This window comes from Pyxicephalus adspersus, chromosome 2 (genome assembly GCF_032062135.1).
Source record: "Pyxicephalus adspersus chromosome 2, UCB_Pads_2.0, whole genome shotgun sequence".
Taxonomy (NCBI): Eukaryota; Metazoa; Chordata; class Amphibia; order Anura; family Pyxicephalidae; genus Pyxicephalus; species Pyxicephalus adspersus.
Window position 1 is genome coordinate 6,580,812 of NC_092859.1, and position 24,538 is coordinate 6,605,349.

General features: G+C 38.3%; 2 protein-coding genes across 2 annotated transcripts; both read right to left on the reverse strand.

Moving 5' to 3' along the window:
* Window positions 1-913: 913 nt before the first annotated feature.
* LOC140322285 (extracellular calcium-sensing receptor-like) lies at window positions 914-8,836 on the reverse strand. Its single transcript, XM_072398867.1, has 6 exons — window positions 8,619-8,836; window positions 7,624-7,915; window positions 5,871-6,686; window positions 3,544-3,771; window positions 3,175-3,303; window positions 914-1,804 (listed from the first exon to the last, which is right to left on the reverse strand). The coding sequence occupies exons 1-6, from the start codon at window positions 8,834-8,836 to the stop codon at window positions 914-916; spliced, it is 2,574 nt and encodes an 857-aa protein (XP_072254968.1).
* A 3,586-nt stretch (window positions 8,837-12,422) lies between these two features.
* On the reverse strand, window positions 12,423-23,883 carry LOC140322286 (extracellular calcium-sensing receptor-like). Its single transcript, XM_072398868.1, has 7 exons — window positions 23,816-23,883; window positions 20,079-20,370; window positions 18,600-19,424; window positions 16,965-17,192; window positions 15,984-16,107; window positions 13,848-14,730; window positions 12,423-12,555 (listed from the first exon to the last, which is right to left on the reverse strand). The coding sequence occupies exons 1-7, from the start codon at window positions 23,881-23,883 to the stop codon at window positions 12,423-12,425; spliced, it is 2,553 nt and encodes an 850-aa protein (XP_072254969.1).
* Between the last annotated feature and the right edge of the window lie 655 nt (window positions 23,884-24,538).

Sequence of the window (24,538 nt, forward strand, 5' to 3'; positions counted from 1 at the left end):
ACAGTGTTTATATACTGTACGCTGATATATTACGCAGTGCTTTACAAAGTCCATACTCATATTACTAGCTGTCCCTCAAAGGGGCTCACAATCTAATATTCCACCATAGTCATATGTCATTAACACAGTCTATGGAGTCAATTTTGGGAGAAGGGAGCCCATTAACCTAATTGCATATTTTTGGAATGTGGGATACATTTTAGAGAACAGGATTGTGTGTTTTCTATTCCATGAAACAGCAACCAGGAATTTTTATGCATTGTTGATGATGATCCGATTTTTAGGCAGGTTCAAAATTTTCCATCCAACTTCAACCCATTTTTAAGGCAATGTTAAAACTTTTGGCTAATTCAAGATGTATATGCTAAAGCTGTCCAATCAAATTTACCTATCAGTAGGCTAATATCTCATTGGCTCATCAGTGAACCTGGGTGATATAGCAAACATGGAAAGGTCTTCTTGAAAGTTATTTGCTATTTGTTAGCAAATGTTTTCAATTCTCGACCAGATCTTTTACAGGTTTTTAGATCACCCAGCTTCACTGAAGAAAGTGCATCCTTTCTGGCCTTGAAGAGCTTTAATAAATCAAGCCCATTGTGGAATTTATGATTTTTATGTGAACAACTTTATTTAGGAGCATTAATAATGTAAAAGTATGCAGACTGATAGTGAGGAACATGGGTGGACATAAGGAGGTGCAAAGAGTGCCGCTGCACAGGGGGCCTCATAGAGGTTTTTAATCAGTTAAGCGGGGTCAGTTCTGAACAGGGGCCCACTGTTGGCTATGTCCACCGCTGGTGAGGACATAACAAAGCATTAGGCATCTGGGGCCAGAGCAAGTATGTCTAAGAAAACAGGTAATAGATACCAAAATAAGATTGATAGAGTTTTTGAATAACATTTCATAGCCATTCTACTGTCTTATAGATTTTCTCATTAAATATTCTTTAGAGTTAATGTTTGGTCTAAACAATAATATAAAACATTTAGGAAGAAACATACAGGCGACCAAAGCCCAGCTGGACGTTAGGATGGCAAAGATCTCCATAGCCACAGTGTATTTACCTTGGGCACTGAGGGATGCTGGAATATAGGATATCCATACACAGAGGAAGGCCAGCATGCTGAAGGTAATGAATTGGGCTTCATTAAAGCTGTCAGGCAGTCTCCGAGCAAGGAAAGCAACAATAAAACTAATGGTAGCCAGGAGAAAAAGGTAACCCAACATGGTCCAGAAGGCAACGAGGGAGCCCTCATTACACTCAACAATGATGAACATAGGTTGGCTTTGAGTGTTGTATTGTGGAAAAGGTGGAGCCAAAAGTAACCATATCATGCAAATTAGAAACTGTAGTAAGAAACATACAAAAATAATCATTAAAGACACTCGATGATTGGTCCATTTCTTTAGAGTGCTCCCTGGCCTTGTTGCCATGAAAGCAAACACCACCATAATGGTTTTGGCCAAAATACAAGAAATGCATAGAGTAAAAACTAGACCAAATGCAACTTGGCGCAGAAGGCACTTCTCAAGCTGTGGGTATCCAATAAAAGCTAAAGAACAAAGAAAACACAGAGAAAGGGAGACCAGGAGAAGACAACTTAAATAGAAATTGTTGGCTTTTACTATAGGAGTGGATCTGTTACGTGTAAATAGTCTCAAAATAAAGTTAGGAACTAGGGACGATGCAATAGATGTTGCTGCCAAAGTTGCTCCTAATGGGTCATCGAAAGAAAGGCACTCAAGACCTTTTTGAAGGCACTTGGACTTCTCTGGATTTGACCACTCATTCCATGGACATTTGAAGCAATCAAGAGAATCTGAAACAGACAAAAAAAAAACTGAGCTGGACTAATTAAATCCAACTTTGTGTGAAGACAGATATCTCTACACAAGTGCCTAGGTGTGAAAATGTAACAATAAGGGTAATATACTGCATGTAGTACTTCTGTCTGTAGAAATGCTATTTTATTCACATACTAAATATATTAGGCTGCGCAGAATGGACTGAGATGTATCTGTGATGCCCAACAGGATCATATTGGTGTGATGGCCAAGTGTCTACAGTTTGGTATGGGATTCTATTCTAAACCAGTGGCCATTGGTATAAAATTGCTATAACAGTCTCAACTTTCCTGGGTAGGCTCTTCACTGGGTTTTGGAATATGACTGTGGTAATATGGGGCCAGCCAGACAAAAGGCTGTTTATGAGGTCAGGGACCGATGTCAAACAAGAATGACCTACTTGAAACTGGAGTTCCATTTCATGCTTGAAGTTTTCAGTAGAGTTGAAGGTTCTTCATTAGTGATGAGCGAGAATGCCTCTGACAGTCTCGTGAAATTTTCCTTGAACTTCCAATGGGTCCCAAAAATTTTGACGAACCAATTTCGTGAATCAATGGTCCATGTTCCCATGCTCCCTGGGCTGTACTTATCAATAAGGACAGCCCAAGGACCATGGGCACCTGCTAAACTCATAGGACCTCTCAATGGATTGAGATGCATTGATAAGCATTGATAAGCATTTTTAATGCATTGATAAATACAGCCCAGGAAGAGTGGGAACCAGCGGTCACAGCTGATTGGAGGCATGCGCCTCTAATCAGCTGTGACTGCAGGTGCACTACTGAACTCATATGACCTCTCAATTGAGAATCTCGATTGAGAGGTCATATGAGTTCAGCAGGTTCCGACGGTCCAGGTTCCCACGCTCCCTGGGCTTTACTTGTCATCATCATTGATTATCATTGATAAGTACAGCCCAGGGAACGTAGAAACCTGGACCGTGGCAACCTACGGTCACAGCTGATTGGAGGCACGTGCCTCCAATCAGCTGTGACTGCAGGCGTACTACTAAACTCATATGACCTCCTAATGGAGAATATCCATTGAGAGGTCATATGAGTTCAGCTAGCCTGTGAACACAAACCCGCGGCGAAACAAGGCTGTTCTTGCTTACATGTTCGGTAAGCGAGAATGGCCCCATTCGTCCGAGATTGAACTTAAAAATCTCGCTCGCTCATCCCTATTCTTCACACCAAACTCATCAAACCATGTCTTTGTCATCTAGAGGGGTATAGTCAATATAGATTAGACAAGGGCTTTCTCTACACTGTAAAATGCTTTTATGGAAATGCTTTAAGGATTCACTGCAGATTTAGTTCCACTTCAAGCTCACCAGTTTGATTGGAGATTTCTCCTTGTGGACAGGGAACACATTGGAAGCAGCATGCAGACTGTCCACTCTTTACAGCTTTCCTATATCCTGGTTGACAACTCACAGTACATACCGATACAGGAACCTAGAAAAAAGATTAAAACCACCTTTATTTCCAGAATAAATCATAAAGTGTGACAGAAATATGCAGGGGAAACTAAACTGTCCATTTTTTTTTTGTCTATGAGTTGTTTTGGTTAATGTTAAACTACCTACAACCCATGCTATTTCTTTTACCTATACTAAAATACCTTTTTAATACATTTATAGTTGGGTTTAGAGGTTTTTGTTTGGAATTTGGAGTTAACATTGCTTTTTTGTTTACCTTTTTATCTTCTGTGGCCCATAACAAAAGGCTTGAGTTAATAGTGAAGACCTGACCAGGAACTGCAGTGGTGTCATAACTGCCAATCTTGATCTGTTTTATTGTTCCTTCTGGGGTCATCTGCCAGTTCACAATGTCATAAACCGCTGGTGGGTCTCCATTCCCATCAAAGTAAAGCTCTCTTCCACTGGTAAGAGCGACCCTCACCTTCTTCATGTAATACAGCAGCTGTACAACAAATTAAAAATAGTAATAAAATGTGTATACTTAGACCAGTGTAATGTTTAAATACAGTTATTTTATGTATGCTATGCTATACACATATCACCAGGAAGCATTGTACCCTCCTAAACTAATTTTTAAGGTTTTAACTATAAATAATAGTAGGCCCCTTAGCCAACGTAAGTGTAAATTCAGTTTAATCTTTTCAATGCAAACTATGAACATAGCAAGAATGTGTTTTTGCAGATTTCTTTGTTGTGAAGAAATGACTGATAGTTCCACAATGTATTTTCTTGTTGTGGCTTCTCAATAGAGGAAAGGAAAGCCATTTTTCATTATAACTACTTGTAAGGTTGTTCATGCCTGCATAAAAAGTTTGGCAGCAACGTCAAGTGTATGTTTTGGCATACATTGTTAATTTAGGGCAGTGTTTCTCAACCAGGGTTCTGTGGAACCCTAGGGTTCCTAGAGAGGTTGCTAGGGAATCCTTCAGCAATGAGCAATTTGTGACTTTCAAGTTAGTTGATACTGAGATCTTCCTAATGGCTATCCGTGGCATGCCTTTCCAGTGCCAAGGATGGCAGCCTTTCCAATGACCAGCAATGTAAGAGGCAATCACCACACTAATATACTGTGAGCTATGGATATACTAATTATAGCAGGAGTTCCCTGAAGACTTGAAATTTTTTTCAAGGGGTTCCCCCATGTGAAAAAAGTCACTGATATAGGGTAACCACTAGACATGTCCACATAAATGAATTCATTTATGATCACCATCATTGCATGCACACTGATGTCCAATGTCAAACCATTTATTAATCTTAGTAGATTCTAAGTTCAGTGCTGAATTGTCAACAGTATTGGTGACCTACTACCATTAGGACAACAAGACAACCTCCTGTTGTCCCCAATTACAAAACAGGCTTCCTCTGTGACCTAGAATATAAAGTATTTACTGCACCACCATACAGTGGAAGACTTCTTTCTTTGCTCATTTTATGACACAGAATACAGAAGTTTCACATTTACCGTCTCATTTTTAAAAATTGAAATGGATAAGAATTGTATCCTGTAACAAACAACAAAGTTCATTTTGGGTGTTTGCAATGGTTCATGGTTGGGTTTTGCACTGTTTTTTTCATACAGTGGCAAACAATTGACCAGCACCTGGTTATAGTGGATGGGTGTGAAAGAGGAGATCAAGTTGGAAAGGTTTTTTTTTTTGGTTCCCGTGACATGAATTGGGAGCCCTACCATATTGCCCATTAGCTGTTGACTTCAGCCTGTCTTTGACTTTGTACCTAGTGCTGATTTTGTACCCTACTGTCCAGCTGTAGGTGACTTTGACCATGATTCTGGTCTCCCTCAGTTATAAGATATTGGACCTGATTTATTAAAGCTTTCTATAACTGGAGAAGATAGACTTATATGGTGGAACACGGTCATAGGAGGATTTCATCAACATTGAATCCCTTATTGCAATACAGGTGACTTCAATCTTCCTGCAAAAGCATTGAGCCAATCACATAAGCAGGACATATAGTCAGATATCTGGAGGTGCTGTGTACATTAATAAAGCAGTGAAAATTGCAATGGTTGCATATTGAAATGGAAATATCTGAGAAAGTAAGTAAAAAAGTGTTTTCATCTAATCACATCCCTAAAAGTTTGTGGATAGCCCTCCAAATAAATGGGTTCAGGTGTTTCCATATATCAGAGTACTGTTAATGCTACAACATACAAAAGCATTTTGAATATTATTTGTGAATTGCCATTCTTGTGTAAGCAGTGTGGTGAAAACCCTATTCTGTTCCATCATCTACTAACTCAGCAATGACATGGTTTGATGAGTTTGGTGTGGACGAACTGGGGTGTCCTGTACAAACCCTTGACCTTAACACCCTGAGAGTGAACTAGAACAGTAATTATGAGATCTTCTCATTCTATATCATTACCTGACCTCATAAATGCACAAATTCCCACATTTCTACAATTTTGTAAAAAGTCGTTCAAAAAAGGAAGCTGTAATGCGGAATGGGATTGCAGTTCTAATAATGTCTAACATATGCAGGTTTGCTATTGTATATGTGCTAATATAAGATTACCTGCCAAGAGGTAAAGTTGTGTATATTTGCACATCTGCCATAAAAGAATGGACCTTCTTTGCCACAGTTTTGGAGATCCTGCAAAGCTTTGGCCACGATATGAACCGCAGTAAAGATATTGTAGGCCACACGTAAATTGGAGACATCATTGTAGCTGTTCTTGATGCTGTCTAGACTCTCTTTTCCAGTGCAAACTTTTTCTTGGGTTACCATTTCCCCACCGTTTGGAAACTTGCAGTTGAATGCCTCCTCCCAAAATACCTTTACTATGTTTCCTCCCAGTGTCATGTTAGGATGGATCTTGTAGAGGAATTCACGAAACCCTGGAATCCCCTCACTATAAAAAGCTAACCCAACCGTTCCAGCAAGAAGATGAGAGAAGACTCCGATATACTGTAAAGTAGTGGTGGACCACCCTTTGCTGGCAACAAATGTTTTTCCAGTAATGTTCTGCTTTGTCATTTCATCAAGAATTGGCAGCAAATCAAGACCAGCTGCAAAGACCACAATAATTCTGGCCGTTGACTGTTTAATGACTTTGACTATTTGTGGAGCATTGCGGTCTTGCTTACTGGTTAAAATGTTCTCAGTGAAGGCCACACAAGCTCCAGCCTTGGTGATCTCCTGTTTGACCAGATGAATACCTTGTTGTCCATAATCATTGTCGACAGCCAGAAGACCAATCCACGTCCAATGAAAATGCAAAACCAGCTCGGCCAGGCCTTTGGATTGAAATGCATCGCTTGGCACAGTGCGAAAGAAGGAAGGGAATTTTATACGGTCACTCAAAAGAGAACTTGTAGCATAATGACTTACCTGTAAAAATAGAGGAAAAATTTAAAGTAAAGTGCCTACGTCATGGGTCAGAAATCACAGGCACTAATGCGTTTCGCCTATTCATATACTTAAGAGGATAGCGAGATGCTGCTGTCATCTTTGAGCACACGGATGCTGGTGCTGCATTCAACACCTGCTTAACTGAGCCTAATCAGTAAAAGTAAAAGAACTTCTCCAAAGGAAAACTTTGCAGTATACAAGATTTAAAACCCCACCACAGACCTATTAGAGGATCTTCAAACAAGCATTGCTAAAATCTCTTGTACACTCATGAACATGTATCTCAGTATCCTCTAAAGAAGCTAAATAGTGATACAGTGAAAGCATCTTAGATTTCTGTTACATGGTGTTAAATGTATGAACCTGACTTGGTGCACTGTATCTATTATGACAGTTGAACCATATATAGATTTGATCTTCAACACTGAAAAAAATTATTCTCTGCCAAAAAAAATAAAAACTGCTTTCTAAACCCATCTATAATAGGAGTTCAAAAACTCTTTATTTATATTTTTGTGTGTTTAGGAGGCAGGGACCCAGGGGTAATAAACTAGATTTGTTTCAACCACACAGAAAGGTCCCGCTAATCCTTTATGTTTTGCACTTTATGGGTGAGTTTACTTTGTCATTGGTTAAATATAGAGATGGCCAATGATATGCAAAAAAATCTACATTTTTGGTAATCACACACAAATTTCATGCAAATCAACAGTGAATTCTTTGAAACATAATTGAGACAAACTCAGATCTATTAAACATTAATACAAAAACAAAATACAAAGGATCAATGGACCACTTGGTCTTCTATGACCAGTCATTCGATCACCATAATAACTTGGCTGCAAGGCCATCATTTTCTTCTACAGTTTTCACATAATCCCAGCAATTTTTACATTTTCAGATTACAGTTTGTTACCTGAGGGTAACGATAGAGTCCCAGTATATTGGCAACGACTATAGAGTGGGTGGAGGAAGCAGAACCAATAAAAGCACTGAGAGGAGCATTTTGCAGACATTGATAATTGGGAATGGCCTCATGGTGTCCAGTTAGCACTTGTAAGGTGGCTGCTGTATTCACAGGTATAGTCCCGCACGTATCATACCACTGGAGCCCCATGGTTTTGTTGGGTAGAAGATGCTGATTTCTGTTAATCTCTTCTACAGCAAACAACAGGGCTTGAAGCTGTTGGAAATAGCCAAAGTGAAGCCTTGTTGAGAAGAAAAAAACAATGTCAACATATGAAGGATTATTGCTTGTGTTGAGGGTGTATATATATATATGTGTATGATGTGGATAAGGATGAGCTGGGTATTGAGCATGAACTCAAAACCAGTGCAAGTCTATACCCCATGCAAGTCTTTAGGAATGCAAATCTTGCTTTAAGCAGGTAAAAGGCATGCCAGAAATCTGTCAACTGCAGATCAATGTATTCTGAATGAACTCAAAGGTGCCTTAAACCGATGTCAAGCTGATGCCAATGCCATGCTTAAAGTTCAAGCCCTAGGTAAAAATCATGCCCACACTCTCTTGAACATGTATCTCCATAGCAAAATAGTCATTGACTTTGGACCCATCTTTATTATCTATATTACCCTTTATACCTTACCGGATCCTGATGGGGTTTACAGAGAAAATGGCCCTAGTCAAATAGCTTGGGCTGATATCTCAAAACCTCGACCACAACTGTTGAAAGGTTCTGGGCTCTACCATAAATTTAATGCCCGACAGAGGAGCTAAGGGGTTATTTGTAAGTTGGCTACTTTTTGCCAAACTGATCCAGTAAGGGAACCTAAGTCCATTTCACCCTTGAACTGCCAACATACAAATATTGGCAATCCTAATATATTTGTCCCATACTTAAGAAGGAGTGTTTACATTGGCATACATTAACATTGACAGGTGTAACTTACAATGAACAGGTTGGAGGTGGAGGTCTGGAGGTGAATGAAAGATAAGGATAGACATCGGCTATACGAACTGGTAACATGGCCCCCAGTATTACATCCCCTGGATATATAATGCCTTCGAGCCCCATTACTTCCAGTCGACAGTTAGAGTCTTCAGTGTACAAAGCTGGAATAAAGGGGGTCAGGAAGAATGCCCAGAGCCTGCAGTGTAACTTGACCATATTGTAGGGATCACCTGTAAAATAAATGAATAGAATGGTAATGCTCCAAACCTATAAATATTCATACAAGATATAAGACTCTCCTTCCAAATGTATATGGTCCTGTCACCAATTATTTGGACCTTATGTAGTCTAAGTGGGCCAACTGAGAAAACTTGTCCACAGGTAGTCACAATTACTTATATTCTTTATACACAATATATCCAGTATTAGTGCCTGGTGCTCTGGATTCCCAAACTGGTAGACCTTGGGTGGGGGCTTCCTATATTAAACAGCTCCTTTTAGGCATGTGGCCACCCAAGGGCTCTAGCCCAGAATTCTAGATATTGGCTTTGGCGTAAGAAAATTTCTCAGCATGTTTAGTTTGATAAAGAACCACATAGAGGAGTTTTTGCTAGAAAATAATATTAAAAGTGATAGTCAACGCGGCTTCACGAAAGACCAAAGTTGTCAAACAAATTTACTCTATTTTTATAAGTAAACAGGTAGACAGTGGAGTAGCAGTTGATATAGTGTACTTGGACTTTGCTAAAACATTTAACACTGTACCCCACAGATGGGTAATATGCAAGTTAGGGTCAATAGGTTTAGAAAAGTCAAACTGGAGCAGAGAGCTGTAATTAATGATTCATACTCTAAATGATCTAAGGTTATTAGTGGTGTACCCCAGGGTTCAGTGTTGGGACCTTTACTGTTTAACATCTTTATAAATGATATAGAGTTTGGGATTAATAGTACCATTTCTGTGTTTGCAGATTACACCAAACTATGTAATGGAATTAAGTCAGATAATAGGAATTAAGTGTAGATAATAGTCAATACAGGATGTCTATTATCTACAAGCAGACCTGGATGTACTGTCTGATTGGGCAGCCAAGTGGCAATTGACATTTAATATAGATAAATGTAAAGTTATGCACTTGGGAGCTAACAACATGCATGCTTCATACTGTCCAGGGGAAATACATTTGGGGGAGTCACAAATGGAAAAGGATCTGGGGGTTCTGGTAGATCATAGACTTAATAACAGCATGCAATGCCAACCTGCAATATCTAAATCTAGCAAAATACTTTCTTGTAATAAAAGAGGAATAGGCTGCAGAGATGGAGACATTATCCTGTCCCTGTACAAAGCATTGGTGAGACCACATCTGGAATATGCAGTCCAGTTTTGGGCACCAGTTCACAAAAAAGACATTGTGGAATTGGAGAGAGTGCAGAGAAGGGGAACTAAATTAATAAAAGGAATGGAGGAGCTTGGCTATTAGGAGAGATTAGCTGAACTGAATCTATTCTCCCTTGAGAAGAGACGTATAAGAGGGGATATGATCACCCGGTATAAATATATAAATGGGCCATATAGAGAACTCTCTTCCCCATTATTCACTTTGAGATCATTACAAAGCACAAGAGGGCGCTCTTTGTGTCTGGAGGAAAAGAAGTTTAAGCTCCGGATAAGGAAGGGATTTTTCACTGTAAGGTCTGTGAAAATGTGGAATCTGCTCCCTCAGGAAGTAGTTTCAGCAACTACTATAGATTGCTTTAGGAAAAAGCTGGATGATTTCTAGAAGAACAGAATATAACTGGGGATTAAAGCTTTAAAGTAAAGATAACACTGTGACTGTTGATCCAGGGAATATCCGATTGCCTCATGGAATCAGGAAGGAATTTTTTTCCCCTGTTGAAGAAAATTGTACAAGGGTTTTTTTTTTCTGGACCAACCATGTCTTATAAGGTTTTATATCCGGCAAATCTTTATTTCTCTAGTTGTTGAACTTGATGGACTTTTTTCAACCTAACCTACTACTGTATGTAACTATGTAGCTTAGCCATCTAAAGACAGGTTCATCAAGGATTTTCCAACCAACAAACAATCTGTACTGTAGTACTGATGACGCTCTCTACCGCCGATGCTTTTTCCCTGGAATTCACCAGTTCTGTGCTGTTTGATCCTCACAATGCTACAACATAATATTCAGTTTTGTAAATGGGTGTCTAAGAAAAATATGAGGAACACTTTTCTGCCCCTAACATTTACCTTCATGGCTATTACAAGGTATAATATATTTATGGAAAAACCAGTTCTGCTGGTTGTCTTCTTCCATTCTACACTTTTTCCCATTCATTTGTTATTAATAGGCGAACATGTTTAAATTTTCAGTTTTATTTTATTTCATAGTTACTGCGTAAAATAATATTTGTTATATTATATTAGCTTCTCTCTTTTTTCAGTACATATTTCCTCAATGATACATATCAATCCCTAAGTGATACTTTCCTCCTGAGGCCAGACAATGATAGATTACACTATTTCTGTTTGGCTATGTCATAGGAGTTTTCTTTCATATACTACTCTTAAATGAAATACTTAAACATTTGCCATGATTATATTTCCGGTTCTCCTTTTTGATATAAATTTGACATATAGTATAAAACATTAGATATGTAGTAACCTGACAAAGTATTATTGTGGACCTCTAAATCAATGCTGGTAAATACAAATATAATTTTGCTGATAACTTCTTGCAACCCTAGACATTTCCTTATATATCAATATATCATTGTCTTTTTATTAGTTTACTACTAATTTATTTTTATCTGTTTATTATTATATATATATATATATATATATATATATTTTTTTTTTTTAAATGCATTTCATGATTTCATGTAAGGAAAGAGAAGCCCAGTGATATATTTTAGTGAACTGATCTTGATGTCTATCCATGCCTACCAGCCTTTGTAATCTAAAATTTAAATAATTCAATAAAAATTGTGTATTCTATACCAATTGAAAGGGATATAAACGTCTGCATATTAGTCTATGTCTCAAATATTTATATGATTTTAAAACCCCAGTTCCATAAGAGTGAATATATTAACTTTTATATAATGTGTACTAATACAAAAGGCTAATAGAAAACTAATGCAAGTGCTAATAGGAAAATTATAATTGGTTCTCTGTTCCTCCTATCAGGCTCTGTATTCTTCAGTATTTTCTACAGTTTATTAACCTGCAGCAAGCAAATAGATAATATTCCCCAGCTTAATTGTCTGCATACTTGCTAAATGATGTTTATTGATATAGTGACAAAAAAGTTATGAGTTATTATTATTATGCAAGGGATAAATCACTTAGCTTAGTGAATGTGTTTAATATCCTAAAGACTCAATACTCAATCGTACCTTGCTCTAGTGCTAACTCTACTCCTATCAGCATGTTCCCTGCACTGCAGTACAATTGATTGGATTCTCTCTCTGTACAGGGGCTGTACAAGCCTGATATCAAGTCAAATTCAGATTCTTACATTGCTTGCATTTCAGAAATAAATCCATTGGTTACAGATCTGTATTATTTGTGTCTTGAGTTCAGCTTTAAACCCTAAAACTAACACCTTGTGCTGTATAGTCCCCTCTTCCTGCCCTGCACTATACACGAGTAAAATGCATATTGACTATATTACATATGGATAATGCATTCCTGAATATAATGAAGATTCAATACAAAAAGAATCCTACACTTACCATGTAACACTATTTCCCATTTGTATTCTCTTCCGATTCCTCTTATTTATAGAGAATCCTACTATAGTATCCAGGGGGAAATTAACTCTTTATTTATTTTGGTGGCACCTAACAAAAGATGGTATATAGAAAGTCGATCATAAGTGATTATGTAAGGGTTAAAGCAATGGTATCTCTCTAGGCTTTTCCCGAGGCAAATTTGTTATCCTGGGAGGAAATCTGACATCTGCTATGATAAAAATATAGATGGTATTGCACCCTTGGTAATTCATATACATTATCAGCTTTTTTTTTTTTTGGACAGGTGGGCAGTTATAAGAAGCCTTTTTGTTTATCATAAAATATATATATATATATATATATATAATAAAAATATAAAATATATTGGCCTTAATTTGGCCTTCAGTTACTCTGGTGCATGTTACCGAAATTCTAGTAAAATATTTTTTTTTTTTTACAGTAATTTTAGGAAATAATTTTACGAAAACTTTTAATTGTACCTATCTCTAAAAATGCAATTGACTACAAACCAGAAATAACCACCAATTATATTGCTCTAGTGAACATGGTTTTACCTTTATTAGCCATTATGGATTGTGATTAATGGTCCAGTTGCTTTACAATTTGATACATTTGGATATTTATCCAAAAATACAAAAAGCACTTTGAACTTTACCAGACCTCAGATATAAAATGAAGCTGTGATCATGGTGGATTTATTTCATTAAGAAGAAATTGGATATTAAAACATAAAAAAATTTTGGGACAGCATGGGGGTACAGTGTTTACAATTATGGTTTCCTATATAAGTCTATATATTGGTTTCCTATATAGGTCTCCAGTTGCTTGTCTCTTCCACACCTTTTATGTGTTTTAGCATAGAGTGCTGTGTTTTTCTTTAATATCCCAAAAACACACTCTAAGGCCATTATTGCAAGAACTGTACTCCAGTTGGTTCAATTTGGCCGTGATGGAGATGCTTTAGTATTCCTTAGTATTTAGTATACCTTAATATTCCTTTTTAGGCAACACAAGTAAAACTTGTGCCGCATAAGCACACAGAATTATATTGCTATTTGTTTTTCTCCCCTGTTTATCATCTGTCATCCGCCATCTAGTAGAGTTTATCATCTGTCATTTAACAGTTTATAATGAATTATCAAATGTCATCTACCATCTAGTAAATGTTTATCATTTGTCATCTAACATTCGGTAGATGTTTAACATATAATGGTTTACCATTTGTAATTGCAGCACTGTCATCTGGTTTATCACCTGTCATCTACCATCTGGTAGATGTTTATCATTTGTTATTTAACAGTTTATAATGGTTTATCATTTGTCATTGCAGCACTGTCATCTGTTTCTACCAGTTCATAAATAAACTACTCTTTGAATTATTACAGTTTTTAAAATGCATTTTCCCTGGATTTATGTGTATATTTATTTATTATTCAACACTTAATTTGTCCCTTATCTTCTTATGAGATGTTCCCTGGAGTTCAGGTCAGGTTTGAACAAGATGATGAAGCATTTGGGAAAGAACATACAAATGACCAGAGCCCAACTTGATGCCAAGATAGCAAAGATCTCCATGGCCACTGTGTACTTGCCTTGAGCACTAAGGGATGCTGGGATGTAGGATATCCATACACTAAGAAAGGCCAGCATACTGAATGTAATAAACTGAGCCTCATTGAAGCTATCAGGAAGTCTTCGAGCCAGAAAGGCAACAATGAAACTAACAGTAGCCAGAAGAAAGAGGTAACCCAGCATGGTCCAGAAAGCAAAAGTAGAGCCTTCATTGCACTCAACAATAATGAGTTCTGGGTAAATGTGAGTGTTATACTGTGGATGTGGAGGAGCTTGCGACAGCCAAGTAATGCACAAAATTACCTGTACTAAGAAACAAAGGGATGTAATTAAGTAGGCCATTCGGGTATTGGTCCATTTCTTCAGCCTGCTTAATGGATTGACAGCCATGAATGCAAGCAACACCAAAATTGTCTTGGCCAAGACACATGATATGCAAAGAACAAAAGTCATTCCAAAGGTAGCTTGACGCAGAAGACAGCTTTCCCTGTTGGGGACCCCAATGAAAATTAAGGCACTGAGAAAGCACAAAGTTAGGGAAACCAGAAGAAGGCAGCTTAGAGAATAATTGTTGGCTTTTACTATGGCGCTAGTTTTGTTTTGTGTAAAAATTTTCAGAATTACAATTGGAATGAAAGAGGATCCAATGCTGATAGCTGCCAAAGATATTCCAAGGAGATCTTCATAAGAGAGGTAATTTAAACTCTTTGGTAGACATTTTGTTTTCTGATGGTCTGGCCACTTATCCCAAGGACACTTGTAGCACTCAAAAGAATCTGAAACATGCACCAAAATAACATTTGTTATTTGTACTGATAGATGATCTTGTGTTTAACTTCTGGTTAAAAAAACCCTATTTTTTAAAACCTAAAATTAAAAAATGTTAGATTATAACCCTACTTTTATATCTAGTAAATCAACTCCTTTGTTCGGGAGGGTTTTTATTTAATTTTTTACCTTTTATTTTAGCTATAATTAGCTGAGGTAGGAACTTCTACTCCATGGTTGACAAAGCTGCCATACTATGAAAACTTAGCATTGTGACCATAGGATTAGGGATGAGCAAGCTACGATCTTGCGGCGAATCTGGCATTTCTTGCTAACCGAACATGTAAGTGAGAAGGGCCTTGTGATTTGGCCTGAGGTCGAGTTTGCGGCGAACTGAACTCATATGACCACTCAATGGAGATTCTCCATTGAGAGGTCATATAAGTTCAGTACTACACCTGCGGCCAGAGCTGATTGGAGGCACCTGCCTCCAATCAGCTGTGACCGCAGGTTCCCACGGTCCAGGTTCCAATGCTCCCTGGGCTGTACTTATCAATGATGATAAATACAGCCCAGGGAGCATGGGAACCTGGACGGTCACAGCTGAACTCATATGGGTTTAGTAATACACCTGCGGTATCATTGTTAAGTACAGCCCAGGGAGCGTGGGAACCTGCGATCACAGTTGATTGGAGCCACGTGCCTCAAATCAGCTGTGAATCCCATGCTCCCTGGGCTGTACGTATGAATGATAAGTACAGCCCAGGGAGAGTGGGAACCTGGACGGTCACGGCTGAACTCATATGACCTCTCAATGGAGATTGTCCATCGGGAGGTCCTGAGTGCAGTAGTACGCCTGCTATCACGGCTGATTGGAGGCATGTGCCTCAAATCAGCTGTAACCGCAGGTACAGCCCAGGGAGTGTGGGAACCTGAATCGTGGATTCACAAAATCGGTTCGCCCAAATTTCGCAGCCCCATCGAAAGTTCGAGGAAAATTTTGCGAGACTGTCAGTGGCATTCTTGCTCATCCCTACATAGGATACGCAGAATAAGCTAATTTACAAGTACAGAGAGGGCCAGCAGGTTTATTATCATTGTCTATTCACAATTTATCATGGTCACAACCCTAAAAATGCCCTCAGCTTGGCTCTCATGAGCAGGCCATGTCATTAGACATTGCATGCACCTCTGTCACTGCTGTGGGTTCACAGGCTAAGCCCTAGATAACATTTATCAAATCTTGGAGAAATAAACCTACCTGACTGGTTGGAAATCTCTCCTTGAGCACATTGAATGCATTGAAGGCAGCAGTCTGGTTCTCCAGTTTTGGCAGCCTTCCGAAATCCAGGAGGACAACTTTGACTGCAGACAGAGACTGGGACCTGAGTAGAAAGATACATAAGTGTAATTAAATCAACTAAAAAAGAAATGTTTTCAAGTAGAGAAAGCAAGACTTTTTTGGATAACTTACTGTGTGTTTATTGATTACATAAACAAAGAAAAGTATTTTTACTAAACAGAGTTCTCTTGCAGTCGATCAATACATCACCTACTTGTAAAGTGGGGAAAAGTGGCATGAAGGTAATTATTAATAAGAAGAATCTTCTCTGTACCTGCTGAAAAGGCATCCTCATCATCAGTTATCTACTGATATATAAAAGGCAGGAAATGGAGGTAACCACCTTTGGGCACAAATCAAAATATCAAAAAAATTAGGACTTTTTCAAGTCCAACTCGTTAGGAAACATTTAAAGCATTTTTTTTAATTGGGTGTACTTTTTTTGCTGCATGTGATGTTTATGATGTACAAGATTTTAAATACTAGAAACATCAGGATTTTTAAGCCAATTTGCAGGAACAACAAAGGACCAGAATCTCCCTGACCTTAATTGACAAGAGATCTTATACATTGACTTGGAAGGAATCTAAAAGAACATTTTCCAGGTCCAGTGGATCTATTGCCCTGCTGGTGATCCTGGGAAATACTGGATCTTAATTAACCAAATTTATTTCAACCCCAATTAACTATAATAAATTGAGGAAAGGCCTTGGATCTCCATGCATAACAGTTAAAAAGTAAAAAAAAAAAAAAAAGACAATTTCCAAGAAGAGGTCACCAAACCCTGAACTATGCCTAAGGATATTTGTCAACTGAAGAGGCTGTGTACCAAATGAAAAGCCAAATGACTTTAAATACTTAGTCTTAAAAATGTATTATTTACTGTTTTTATGGTCACACCTGGCTGTCTCCATTAGACCACCGGATGGCACTTTTATTAATTCTAAACATTTCACCAGGAGATGCCGCAGTGTCATAGCTGCCAATCTTGACTCGTTGTATCATGCCCTCTGGGGTCAGCTGCCAGTTCACAATGTCATAAATTGCAGGTGGATCACCGTTCTCATCAAAGTAAAGTTCCCTGCCATCACTTAGTGTAAGGCTGGCCTTTTTCATGTAGTACAAGAGCTGTAAGGAAGTAAAGCTTTCGAATTACCGTCATGTAATGTTGTCCTAAATATTTATACATGTATAATTTTTTTCTGCCTGGCCAGGTGTTTTTCCATACTTCTTATTTTGTCTGAAATTCATTAAGTGTACAGGAAGGGGACAAACCTCATCTTCCCAATAGGTTTTTGATATTTGTCCCATCCAGGTAAGTATTCTCCCACTTCCTGTTCTTTATTATACCCACAACAGAAGGGGGAGATCTCCACAATGGGAACACATGCAGCTTACACATAGGGCTGTTTGCATTTATTATTTAGTATAACTTTCTCCATAAAATAAAACAGAACAGTTAGTTAGAGGGAAAAGTACAGAGTAGTTGGGTGCCTTATGTCCTCCATTTTATCTGTGATAGCTGGGCATCAGTAGGATCTAGTTTTCCTCAAGTTGACCTCTGGGCACAAAACTTTTTTTCATTCTTTAAGTATATTGCTCAGGAATTACAAAAGGATATGAGTTCACCATGTGAGCACAAAATTTCTTGCAAACCCAGTTATTGCCTCTTTTCCTGCCCCCTATTTATCCTATTGGCTGATAGGCCCTTAGACGTCTCATTATGTGTTCGTTAGGCTAATCAATTAGTATTCATTGCTACTGTTGATCAGTTCTATGCTAGAGGTCAGGGCTGTTTCTGTCCATTTTGCTGGTCTAAACAAGACACTGCCACCATTTTGCAAACCGTTACCTCTTTCTTCGTTGTAAATGAAGAAATTAAGTTGCATAGGTCTAGCGCCCCTTACTTCTGTTTAGTGAAAAGAGCCCCTTTACATGAAGCTGGTATCTAGCAGTGTGAGGCCTGTGATTAGGATATCTATTCATCTCACTGACTTCCCCAGCAGAGGTCATATGTAAAACCACACAGTGGTTGGCTCTTTTTTTCACATACTCCCTACCCTTAAACATACAACTGCTGAGTAGCAGGTGAAATATGCCATCAATAAAGTGACCCCAACCAAGTCCTGTCCACCTGCTCCATCGCTTTCTGAATACAACCTGCTAAATAAAGGGGGAAACCCCATCTTAAAAGCTGCATTCTCAGCATCCCTTTAGATGCACACTTATCTTAGCCTGCCCAGTAGATGAAATGTTTCATTGTCATTATGATGTCCATTGTGTCTTAATGACATGCTTAGTAATGGCCATGAGGCCCTGCTGTGGTTCACAGAAGAAAATTGGAAGAGCTGACAACATTGTTAGGGATAACATTGAAGACATCATAGGAAATGTTTAAGACTAAAACCCAGCAAATAAATATTTATTAGTCTTTGCATATTCTTTGCATACTCTTTGAGTTACTATATTTCATCATGTGACTTTAAATTTCGATAGCCTAGGAACAGCAAAGCATTTTTTGGACTATAATTGTACCTGCCATGGCTTGAAGTTCCTAATGTTCGCACAACTTGCATTAGTAAATGGTCCTTCACCTGGTCTACAGCCTTCCAGATCTCGTAAGGCTTGAGCTAAGATATGCACTGCTGTGTAAACATTGTATGAAGTTCTCAAAATGGACATATCATGATAGCCATTCTGGGTTCCTTCAAGAGACTCACTCCCAGTGCACTTAGGAATTTTTGAGGAGTTTCCATCAGTTTTTGTAGTCCTGAACTCACAGTTGAAAGTTTCCTCCCAACGCATCTTTAACCAATTGCTTCCGACACTACTGGAAAGGTGAAAGTTGCTCAAGAAATCTTCAAATCCTGGAATCAGTCCACTGTAGAGAGCCAATCCAACTGTGCCAGAGAAAATGTTATTAACTTCTCCTGTGGCAAATATTGGTGCCGTTGACCAACCTTCACTCGCAACAAATGTTTTCCCATAAACCTTCTGCCTCATCATTTCTTGCACAACTGGAATCAAGTCAAGAATTGTTGAGAAGACAATGACAACTTTGGCCGAAGACTGCTGAATGACCTTAACTATGTTAATAGCGTTACGATCAGCTTGACTCACAAGAATGCTTACGGTGAAGGCAATGCAGGCTCCAGCCTTAATGATCTCCTGCTTGACCACATTAATACCCTGCTGACCATAGTCATTGTCCACAGCCACCAGACCTACCCATGTCCAGCCAAAATATAACACAAGCTTGGCCAGCCCTTGAGACTGAAACACATCATTTGGAACAGTTCTGAAGAATGATGGAAACTTTTTGCGGTCACTTAATAGACGACTTGTTGCAAAATGGCTGATCTAAAAGGAAGAGAAATTAGTTAGAAGTTCAGTTAAGTAGTTTCCATCTTAGCAGATGAAACGTAGTAGCATCATGGTCAACTGGTTATCACTCTAGCTTTGAAATCCAGGTTTCCACATGAACATGAAAATTGTACATTTTTTGTTCTTTGTAGTTGAACAAGTGTTCTTGTTATCATCCATAATATAGTGGAAGGGTAATTAAAAATAGGGATCAGTGAATATGCCAGGATGTGCTTTGTCAAGGTTTTTTCAATTCCTGCCTGAATTCTTTGAAACCCTAACCTATAGGTAATAGGGGCAAATCCTGATGTTATATTGTGCCCATTTCCAAGAATAATAGGCTAGTTATTGTCAAAGTAGCTGGGCATTGCCATGGAAAGTATGTATCATTGCATAACAAAAAATAATATTTTTTTACCACGTCAAGATAAACATGGACAGGACAGAAATACCAATCCATTAAATTACATGCTTGGGGACGACACTGGTATTGCACTAGGTGCCGAATCTGATCTCTGAACATTGGTAATGTTTAGTTTTATTAGCATCAGGCCGAGTTGAACTCCAAGCCTAACTGTGACAAGTATATTCATAACATGGTTGTGTCATGTGATGATGTGTAATGAAAAGTCTAGCAGTAAATTGCCTTACCTGAGGGTACCTGAAGAGTCCCAGAACATGAGCTAGGAGAACAGAATTAGAAGATAATGCTGCTCCAATAATAGCACTATCAGGAATATTTTCAAGGCATCTATAGTTGGCAGTGGCTGTGTTTGAACCCGTCAGTATCTGTAAAGCACCGTCCAAGTCATACTGAAGTACATTACAGGAGTCATAGATCTGGAAGCCCAAAGTTGTGTTGGGTAGAAGATTGGGGTTATTGTTAATCTCTTCCACTGCATATATCAGTGCCTGGATCTGTTGATAGCTGATAACATAAAACCTTCAGAACAAATACAAAAAATATTATTATCACTATTATATGAACCCGTTGAGCTAGATGTTGAAACCAACAGAAGACAAGATCGGCGTTAGAGTGATGCAAGTCCTTAGACAGACCACCGAGCCCAGTGCCAAATTGAGAGGAGAAGTAGGGTTGAAAAGACAAATGGTTCAGGCTGGTAGCAGTTAGAATCATGATTACAAGAGCTAGGTATCGAGGAAGGTAGTCATTGTAGGTTGCACTCTTCTGAAGTTGATGAGCAGAAGCCTACCTCCTTAGATTAAATCTGGCAATCTGGGTTTTATGGGGGGACAAGAATATTAAAATTCTCTCCAAAAGGGGAGAGTTGGAGAGCAACCAGAAAGAGGTTCTTACCCTTTCTCAGTCTACCGAAATATTAGATTTTCCTCAGATTCTGCTCCAAAGATAGAAAATAAATGGTAAGGAAATCTTCACAATGGAGATATAGAAACTAATGGAAACACCACAAAGGTTCTAACAACATTAAACTATAAAAGGCTTTAATTGGAGATGGATTATGACCAATTAAGGGCCAACTTCAACCACAGCTATTATATCAGTTTTAGAATTCTCAGGGATTTCAACAAGCCCACTTACGTTGTACAAGGAATCTTCAGAGGTCTTGTAGTAAAGGAAACTTTTTGATAAGCCCATTCCAAATGGAGCGGTACAACAAACCCAAACATAACATCTCCCAGTTGTGTTATTCCATCCAGGTTTGATAAAGTAGACAACGTACATCTCTTATTCATAGATGTGACTAAAATGATGTTCATCAAAACTAGAAACAAGATTGTTTTGAACAATTTCACCATTTTCTTTCAATATCTGAAAAGGCATGATACTATGATCATTATCTGCCCAGAATACATTGGCAGCTGGCAAAAGATAGGTTTTCTTCAAGCACAGAGGATTGTAGATGGTAAACCTTTGCGTACGTATTTTTTGCCCTATAGTAGACATGATGGTCAGGTGTCCACAAACATCTAGGCATATAGTGGATGAGATGGTCAGGCTCCTAGAATGTGGACCTCTGACTGTCAAGTTACTATATGGTTAATAGTATGTGGACCCCTGACTACCTCACCTACCTATAAGGCCAAGAGCCCAGTTTAGGTCAGAATCCCAAAAGACCACAGCGTTATATATAGTTTAAGAGATATGATGTTGTTACCTATAAAAGGTAATTAATTACCAATAAGGATAACAACTTCATATGTTTTTTTATCCTGATGAAACCCATGCGTGAAGAGTAACAGGGAAATATTAAAAAATCAATATGGGAAACTATGATTATATTTTCTTTTCTTGATGCCCCTGCTTGTGCTTTTGCTAGAGAGGAAGGGGGATGATGGCTTGACCTAGGTGTTGTGGGTGATGGCTTGAATGGGGGGGTAGTTTTAGCTGGAATCTAGACCTTATTGTTAAAGGGAGATTGGCCATCTCCACTCACTGTTATTTTATTTTTTTTCCAAATGCCCTGATTGTGCTTTGGCTGGAGGGGAAGGGGGTGATGCATCTGAAATTTGGGCCTATGTGTTGTGGCTTTAGCTGGGATGGGGATTGTTATGACTGAAGTCATGACCTAAATGTCATAGGGATGTTGGGCATCCCCCCTCACTGCAATTATAATTTTTTTCCCTGATGCTCCTAATTGTGCTGTGGCTAGAGGGGAAATGGGATGATTACTGAAGTCTGGAGTTAGATGTTATAGGTTATGGATGGGATGGAGGTTGTTTTGCCTGGAGTCTGGACCTTAATGTTGAGGTTGGGGTCTGGATCTTGGGTATAATGAGTTGTGGTTGGAGTGTGATCCTAGGTACTATAGATCATGACTGGGGGCATAACTGGATTTTGGGTATAATTGGTTATGGCTGCAGCTTTAGAATATGTGGTTTGTGCTAGGGGACATGGGGCTGCTAGGTACAGCTATAGTTTATGCTTCGTATTGTTGGGTTTACCGGGGGATTATTATGCCTGGACAGTTGGGATTATGGCTGTTGTTCATTATTTCTATTTGCGCTGGTGCTGATAATTATAAGGGGTTATAAATTAAAGTTATCTATATATACAGGCATCTAGACACAGCATAACAACAATATAACGGAACATGTAGCTACTTACATGTACAAGGATAATAAACCCTGAGTGGGTTTATCAGTACTCAGGCTTTTGTAGTCAGTACAACACTGCAGCAATGCACTGAGCAAGGTGAGAACATGCAATAGAAGTTAGTCTGAACGACCACAATTTATGGTATAGCAATGATAACGATGTAAATCGTATTGTCATATTTCTGCTACTCTTTCTGTTAATGTTTAATGTTGCATAATGAGTTGCTTGTAATTGCCCACTTATATAAGAAAAGAATAAATGCCAAAAGGGAATAAACAAGATTGGTATACAGGGTTTCCTTGGAGGATCAGAAGGATACGTGATTAAATTAATTATTTGAGGTAGAGTTATAGTTTCCCATGTGTAAAGTCTTACTAATCTTGTACTTGAATTTGTATGTGAAGAGTTCATACAGCGTATGTGCAATGACATTTTAATTTGCATTTTTTTGTGTTTTGGTGTTATTATACTTGAAAATATTGGACACACAAATACAAAAGATTGTATCTATAATGTCTTAAATGACACATAAAGTCATCCGTAACAATGAATGTCTCTTATTTGTTTAAAATATACCCTACCTGGGGCTAAACATTAATACCTATTGATATCATTTAATAAAAAATAAAGATTAAATCTTTTTGAAAATGCAAAACATTAAGTCTTGTTAATAAAATACACTTGATCAATTAATTATCAGAAAGTGTGACCATCTCTAGAAAAGCAGTTATTGCAGTTTGCAGGTCTGGAGCATTCAGGTGTGCGTTAACATAATGCCAAGGAAGAAAGACATCTACAATGATCTTAGAGAAGGAATTGTTGCTGCTCATCAATCTGGTAGGGCTTAAAAGGTCATTTGCAAACAATTTGAAGTCCATCATTCTACAGGGAGAATTATTACTCAAGTAGGAAACATTCAAGACAGTGGCTAATTTTCCCGGAAGTGGATTTCCCAGCAAGATTAAAATGATTTTAGAACCAGGATCATATTATTTTTTTATTATGTACTGATACCTAACACCTTGGAATTTAAAGAGGGTGTACTCCCTTTTTCACTTTTTTATTTTTTTAAAGTGTTTCTTCATCAGGAGGCTAAGCCCTCCACATTGTAGCAGAGTCAATAGTGGTCTGACCACTGTCTTCTTTTGGTGGTGGATCTTACTGTTTTATGTGGATATGCCTGAGATGTGTATCAAGAAAACATAAGCTGGTTGGTTAAGATGAGGTATTATAAAACAGCCAGGCCTTATTGGAGGCACCTGTGTGGGCAGCTCAGGGATTTTTTGGACACTTGATTTAGATTTATTACTTGAGACATCTTCCCACAGGTCCCTCTGAAGCTGCCCCCTTCTCCAGCAATTTTGGTGATGATACCATGTTCACCAGCATTGCTATTAACTTGCAAAGCTAGCAAGATTAGGAAATTACATCAAGGACCATTCATGAAATCAAGGTAGAAATGAGAGTAGGGCTAGGCTAGCTGACACTGATAGGCTAGCTTGTAGCTGGTTGGTCAATGGTGACAATACCTATCCTGTATATACAAATTGGGTGTAGTCAGTTTTGGCACAGCCAACATGAAGGTGACAATGATTCCAAATATTTAAAAAAAGGGATAATAGTGTAGGGTCTGTAGGGCTAAAAAAGACAAAATACGAGAGTTCTTCCAAAAGCTTCCTAGTTAATGCTATTTATTAGGAATGTCAAAAAATAAATTACAGTTTTCCACATATTGATTTGTGATGCATTTTTCCCAGCGCAGTACCAACTTTACATGCCTAAAAAGGTGGAAATTAGATGATGATAAATCCGAACTATATGCTGGGTGTCCCATAACCTTCCACATTAATCGTCTGAGGGTTTCCATTGTGTGGGCTGCAGTGCTGGGATGGGTGTTGTCATGCAACAACACAAAAAGTATATGACAGAACGCTGTTCCTGCAATTTCTAATTTTCACAGCTATCTTAACCACAGCATGACAGCTTGCCAGACAGACTAGTCACATGACACACTGCCTTTCTAATGAAAATA